The 6315-nt window shown below is 44.0% G+C and overlaps 2 protein-coding genes and 1 non-coding gene across 4 annotated transcripts in view; 2 read left to right on the forward strand and 1 right to left on the reverse strand.

Annotated features, from left to right (window-relative positions):
* Positions 1–121, reverse strand: part of SARNP (SAP domain containing ribonucleoprotein) — a 67493-nt gene extending 67372 nt beyond the window's left edge. For both annotated transcript variants that reach the window (XM_026678720.2, XM_026678719.2), the window contains exon 1: positions 60–121. In XM_026678720.2, the coding sequence (XP_026534505.1) occupies positions 60–95 (36 nt within the window). In that variant the 5' untranslated portion in view covers positions 96–121. The remainder of the gene's footprint in view (positions 1–59) is intronic.
* A 219-nt stretch (positions 122–340) lies between these two features.
* ORMDL2 (ORMDL sphingolipid biosynthesis regulator 2) lies at positions 341–6315 on the forward strand. The gene is made up of 4 exons (XM_026678721.2): positions 341–459; positions 2781–2955; positions 3390–3541; positions 4054–6315. The coding sequence occupies exons 2-4, from the start codon at positions 2782–2784 to the stop codon at positions 4187–4189; spliced, it is 462 nt and encodes a 153-aa protein (XP_026534506.1). The 5' UTR covers positions 341–459; position 2781; the 3' UTR covers positions 4190–6315.
* Positions 5234–5340, forward strand: LOC113419436 (U6 spliceosomal RNA). The gene has a single exon (XR_003371914.2). It is a non-coding gene; the product is annotated as a U6 spliceosomal RNA (small nuclear RNA).

Below are 6315 nucleotides of genomic sequence, written 5' to 3' on the forward strand. Positions count from 1 at the left end.
GCGCCGCTTCCCCGGAGCAAACGAAAGACGCGCTCCTCCGCCCAAGGCAGCCTCCATACCTTCAACTTGTGCAGCTCCACCGTCTCCGCCGCCATCTTAGCTTCGCCTCCCTCAACAATCTAACTCCCCGCTCGCAATAACAGCCCCCAACCCCACGACGCCCCCGAGAACCCTCGCCGAACCCCTGGCCCAATCCGAAGCCGCGCTCTCACTCGAACCCTGCCCTTCCGAATGTCAGCCCTCGCCATTGGTTGGCGGGTGAGGAACCGGATGGAGGGTCAAAAGAAGGGCGGAAAGGAAACCACCAACAGGAAAGAAGCGGCCGGCCGGAGCGGCTGCTGACTGGCGAGGAGGAAGTGGAGACGGGAGACGTGGAAGCGTATCAGACGGCGGAAAAGGAGGCTGCCGCGGGGATTTTCTTCTCGTCGTAGCGGCGGGAGCCGTCGCGGAAGGTGGCAGGTAGGCAGCTGATGAGGGCCGGAGTAGAACCGGGGACGACGACGACGACGACGGGGGACGACTCCCTGCGAGAAGAGAAGAAAAAGGATCTTTCAGGCGCAGCGAAACTCCCCCCGCCAACCTTTTGAGCACCGGGGACCGATTCCGTGGGGAGAGGTTTCTCCGCGGCTCGGAGGGGGCATGGTTTCACGTGCTCCTTGCATCCCACGGATGGGGCTTCGCTTGTTTGCGTGGCCCGGTTGCTGGCACGCGGCTGACCGATGCCGATCCACGGACGGAAGGTGGGGGGGGGGGAGGTTTGAGGGGTTGGGGACGCCTGCACTAGTTGACAGTTAATCTTTTACAGTGTTCTTTTCCCACACAAAAGGCAAGCATCTCAAGTTGAACCAGAGCCTTCGCATCACACCACCAAGTCAGCCCATAGTGGGCATATAAAGCTGGATATCGTTATCAGGAACCGCTGAGAGAGGGGCTGGAAAGCACCGTGAAGCGGTATCTAAGTAAGTGCAATTGCTGTCCTACCTTATCCCGGGGGGGGGGGTCTCCAACCCTGGCAACTTGATGACTGGTGGACCTCAACCCCCAGAATTCTATGGCTGCCTGGGGAATTCAGGCAATTGAAGTTGCCAAGGTTGGACACCCCGGCTTTAGTCCATGCTGTAAGATGACCTCCTCCAGAAGCCTCTTGTAGATGTGGAACAGGAGACTGTGGCATAGATCAGCCCTTCCCCCTCCCCTTCCACCCCAAAAAACCTTTTGGGCACCAGGGATCAATTTCATGGAGAGAGGTTTTACCGTAGACTGGAGTGGACTTGGTTTTGCATGCTGCCTGCATCTTGTGGATAGAGCTTCGCTTGTTTGCGTGGCCCGGATTGCTGGCATGGCACGGACCAGGGGTTGGGCACTGAAGGAGGAGTGAGAATGCCCTCCACTTTACGTCCAGGTCTTCTGCACACAGAAGGAAGTTTTCAGTGCACTTTCTAAAATAACAAGACACCTGAGCGGTGTAGAATATCTTCTCCTTTCCCAACTTCCAGCCCTTCAGATGAGATGGAGCTACTAAACTACAGAACCTGCTGACCAGAAGGTGTTGCCCTAACCTCCGATTGAGGAAGGCTGAGATCCATGAATGTGAGAGGTCCTTGGTGCTCTCTGAGCGTGTTCGTTCTCTTGCAGATGTTTCATTAGCCTAACTAGGTAACATCATCAGTGCTAGTGAATGTTCCATTGCAAGAAGCTCTGGAGTTTCTCGACCTCAGGTTGTTTGTGCTATCTGGCAACGCTTTATATTCTTTCTTCCACAGCTGTTTATATCCATTAAAATAGTCCATTAAATAATCCTGCTGTTCATATCCATTCATTGGAAAATGCCACAGTGTCTTTAAAAAGAAAACAGTTGTGCTGGAGAAACAATAATGAAGTCATCACAGTTAGATGTTTTGTCACTGTTTGCTTTGTTATGCCTGGCAGTTATGGCTCTGATAATAAAAGCAAGTGACTCCCTCCTCTAGGCTTGTTCCAGTTGGAGTTGATAGTGGGGAGACATCTAGGCCGGGGTTCCCAACCCCCGGTCCATGGAGCAGCACCGGGCTGCATCATGCCAGAACCCAGGCCACACAAACATGCGAAGCCCCATCCACGAGATGCAGGCAGCATGCAAAACTATGCCCCTCCAGTCCACGGAAAAAACACTCTGTGGAATCAGTCCCTGGTGCCCAAAAGGTTGGGGGGCCACTGATCTAGCCAACAGTGTTCTATTCATGTTTTACATCTACAAGAAGCTCCTGGATAAGTTCATCTTACAGCATGGAATAAAGCAGGGGTGTCTAACTTTGGCAACTTTTAAGACCTGTGGAGTTCAGTTGCCAGAATTCTCTAGACAGCCATGGAATTCTGGGAGTTGAGGTCCACAAGTCATAAAGTTGCCATGGTTGGAGACCCCTGGGATAAGGTATGATGATCCTGATGATATCCACCATTATGGGCTGATCTGGTGATATCATGATGGTTCTGGTTCAATTTTAGATGCTTGCCTTTTCTGTGGGAAAAGAGCATTGTAAAAGATTACTGTCAACTAGTGTACAAGTATTTTAATAGCTTTCCTTACCCCCATTTTTATGAGGAAATTAGGGGATGTGCAAGGATTAACTGAGTGATTCTGAGCAGTATTTTGATTTGACTCCATATAGCTCAGGTTTGTTCTTCCCCACCCCAAGCTACCAAGCCTAAAGAGGGCCTGCTCTAGGTTTTCTGATGTGCATTCACACACCAATACTAATATCTGGGTGTCTACACATGTACCTATGTATTTTTCTCAACAGCATGAATGTTGGAGTAGCCCACAGTGAGATGAATCCCAACACGCGAGTGATGAACAGCCGAGGCATTTGGTTAGCTTACATCATTTCTGTGGCTGTGCTTCATATCATCTTTCTTAGCATTCCCTTCTTCAGTGTCCCTGTGGTCTGGACTCTAACTAATGTTATCCATAACCTGGTAAGTCAAAACTCTTGATTCCTGACCAATTTATTGGCCATGTTCCGAGCATTTAGGATACAAATAGACAGCTTTTAATCTTGGGAGCCTCCTATACCACCAATGCCCATATTCCAATCCTACTGCAGTTTCATTCATTGTACAATTTATTTAGGATTTTTTTTTTTCAAAATTGTCCTGCCCTAGGTGATTTTGCACATTTACTGAAAAGTGCGAGGGAGAGAGAGAGAGAAAGAAAGAAAAGGGAAGGAAGGAAGGAAGGAAGGAAAGAAAAGAAAGAAAGAAAGAAAGGAAAGAAAGAAAGAAAGAGAGAGAGAAAGAAAGAAAGAAAGAAAGAAAGAAAGAAAGAAAGAAAGAAAGAAAGAAAGAAAGAAAGAAAGAAAGAAAGAAAGAAAGAAATTGTTACTCCTTTTTTTTTTTTTTGCTCCTTGCAGGTGATGTATTGGTTTCTCCATACAGTGAAAGGGACTCCCTTTGAAACGCCTGACCAGGGCAAGGATCGCTTACTCACACATTGGGAGCAGATAGACTATGGCACACAATGGACATCCTCCCGCAAATTCTTAAGCATTTCCCCAATCATCCTGTAAGTGTTGGGTATTGCTCAGGCCAGCCTTGCTATTAAAATTGCTGCTATAATTGATTTAATTGTTTTATTACTTTAATTATTTTTTAATCAATAATAGCAATAGCACTTAGACTTATATACCGCTTCACAGTGCTTTAGCCCTCTCTGAGTGGATTGCAATGTCAGCATATTGCCCCCAACAATCTGGCTTCTCATTTTATCAGTCTCGGAAGGATGGAAGGCTGAGTCTTGTCAGGATCGAACTCCAGGCTGTGGGCAGAATTTGCCTGGAGTACTGCATTCTAACCTCTGCACAACCAGGGCTTTTAAATATTAATATTTCTTACATTTTGCATGTGTATGAATTTGGGCCTCCTCCTACCATGTGTTATATAACGTCTCCATAGTCATTTGAAATTGGGAGCCTTAGCTCATAATGATTATCAGCCATGTACAACTTGAATTTCAGTGCTATTGAAGAGGCTCGAGCGCATATCTGTCACTAATCGAGTATATTTCTTACCCTTCAGGTACATTTTAACCAGCTTTTATACAAAATATGACCCTGTGCACTTCGTAATCAACACCACTTCACTCCTAAGCGTCCTCTTGCCCAAATTACCCCTGTTCCACGGGGTCCGTCTCTTCGGTATCAACCAGTATTGAAGTGGAAGGGATCTTGGCACTGCCGACACGTTATTCTTCCAAAGGAAAACTTTTGCCAAGAAAGGTGTGGGCAAAGCTGTGGTTGCATCACCTCGGACTCTCTGGAACCAGGTTTTGCTGGGCGAGGCAGGCCGAGCTGCCACTGGTCAAACGACTGAGCTGTATGGAGCATTCTTCGGTATTTCTGGCAAGGAAACCTAAGCCATTTTTTCTTGTGGCTAGTCTATACTAGGGGTGGAATTCTCTGGAGGAATGAAACCATAGTTGAGTGGCCATGCGAACGTGAGTTCTCTAGCTCTCCTGTGTAAAAAAAAAAACCCTGCTTTTGTCCTTTGTGGTGGGGGACTGGGATCCCTTGTCTTTCTTCAAATGTGGTTGTGCTGTTATAAATTTCCAGAGTTTTCCCACTCAGGAAAATGAATTAGCCTGCTGTGTCAGGTCTCATACGTATGGTTCTAAGCTGTGCAAATAATATATTTTGTAAATACTCACGTGGTATGAACGTATTAGCATAACTTTGTTCGTTCCGGTTGAATGCAAGGTATAGAGTGCTCCCTTTTGCGCTGCCCCTCTACTCCCCCTCCCCCTTTAAAGTAGGTTTTCTGGTTATAAAAGAACAATGTAACACAACATTGAAGTTGGCAGATGCAAATTAAATTATACATTTAGTCAGTGTTCTGTACTGCTTTTGTTCTTTTATCAACCCTGCTTATATCAGCTCCATGAAATTGTCAACATAAAAAGCTAAAAAGATAATGACATGGGCATTTAATCTGTGTATGAACCTTATTTGTTGTTAGCTTCTATCATAGTTCCCCAGTTTGTTTTAAAAAGTCCTTATTTTTATAGGGCAGACATCTCTAACCTGTTTACAGGCCACAGGAATCTCATTTCTGATAAGGTTTCTTCACACATCCATGAAAGCAATCCAATGTTACATCGAGGGAATTGGTTTGAAGTACAAGATGAGTGCTCTGGTTACTGGTATTTCAAATAGCCATCTTTAAAAGAGCAAGATAGTCAAAAACAAATAAACACAAGCATGTGCTCGCTTCAGCAGCACATATACTAAAATTGGAACGATACAGAGAAGATTAGCATGGCCCCTGCGCAAGGATGACACGCAAATTCGTGAAGCGTTCCATATTTTGCAACTAGAACAGGCCTCTCTGCAGCTTTCTTTGCCTACAATAAACATTAAAAAATAAAAAATAAACACAAGCTTATAGTTATCAGCAAACACGCTCTATAGCTATTTTTTTTTCTGATCGAAGTTTGTGCTAAATATTAAAATGGTGGTTTAAAATTTGCTTCAAAAATCCACAAGGGACTGTATACTTTATTCTCTCTCATTCCTTACCATTAACTGTGGAAGTAGCCAATAAAAAAGCATCCAAGGTAGTTACAAGTCTAAGTAAGAACTAGACGTGTTACTATTACATTAGCATGAGAAGCATGTTTGCACCCTCCCAAACTAGATCAGCTTTTATAGGATTATCTAGGAAATTAGTCTTTCTCAAACTGGGTAGCCTTAAGACATGGGAACCTCAACTCCTGGAATTCCCCAGCCAGTTGAAGTTCACTGTACCAGGGTTGAAAACCCAAAGGGGAAATAATGACTTTTAATAAATTTTTTATTAATTTTCCAAATTTTAAAAAAACATAAAACAAAACTTTATACATTGTTATCAACATCAAGACATCTTTTGCATTTCCTCACATTTTTCAGTATATGTATTTACTTATTCCTTTACCATTACATCTTACTCTTACTATAAATCAATATCTTTTATCCTTACATCTCAATCTTCTCCATGGTATATTTACATATTCCCTCATTTTTTTTCCTAATTGCCATTTTATTTTATTTTTATTTCTAAACCACTCATACCGGGCATCCCAGGCCCTATAATAAATTGAATCTTCTCTGCCTTTTACTTTCATCGTTAGCCTGTCCATCTCTATACAATCTATTATTTTTTTTAATAACCGTGCCTTCTGGTGGAATCCTTTTTTCCTTCCATAGTTGTCCGTACGAAATCCTTGCAGCTGTTAATATATGTATATTTTAATATATTTTGTGTTATTATACCTAATAAAAAAGTTTCCAGATTAAATTCAATAAT

This window comes from Notechis scutatus, chromosome 2, assembly GCF_049901735.1.
Source record: "Notechis scutatus isolate UNSWTSFEM ecotype Mainland chromosome 2, rNotScu1.2, whole genome shotgun sequence".
Classification (NCBI taxonomy): Eukaryota; Metazoa; Chordata; class Lepidosauria; order Squamata; family Elapidae; genus Notechis; species Notechis scutatus.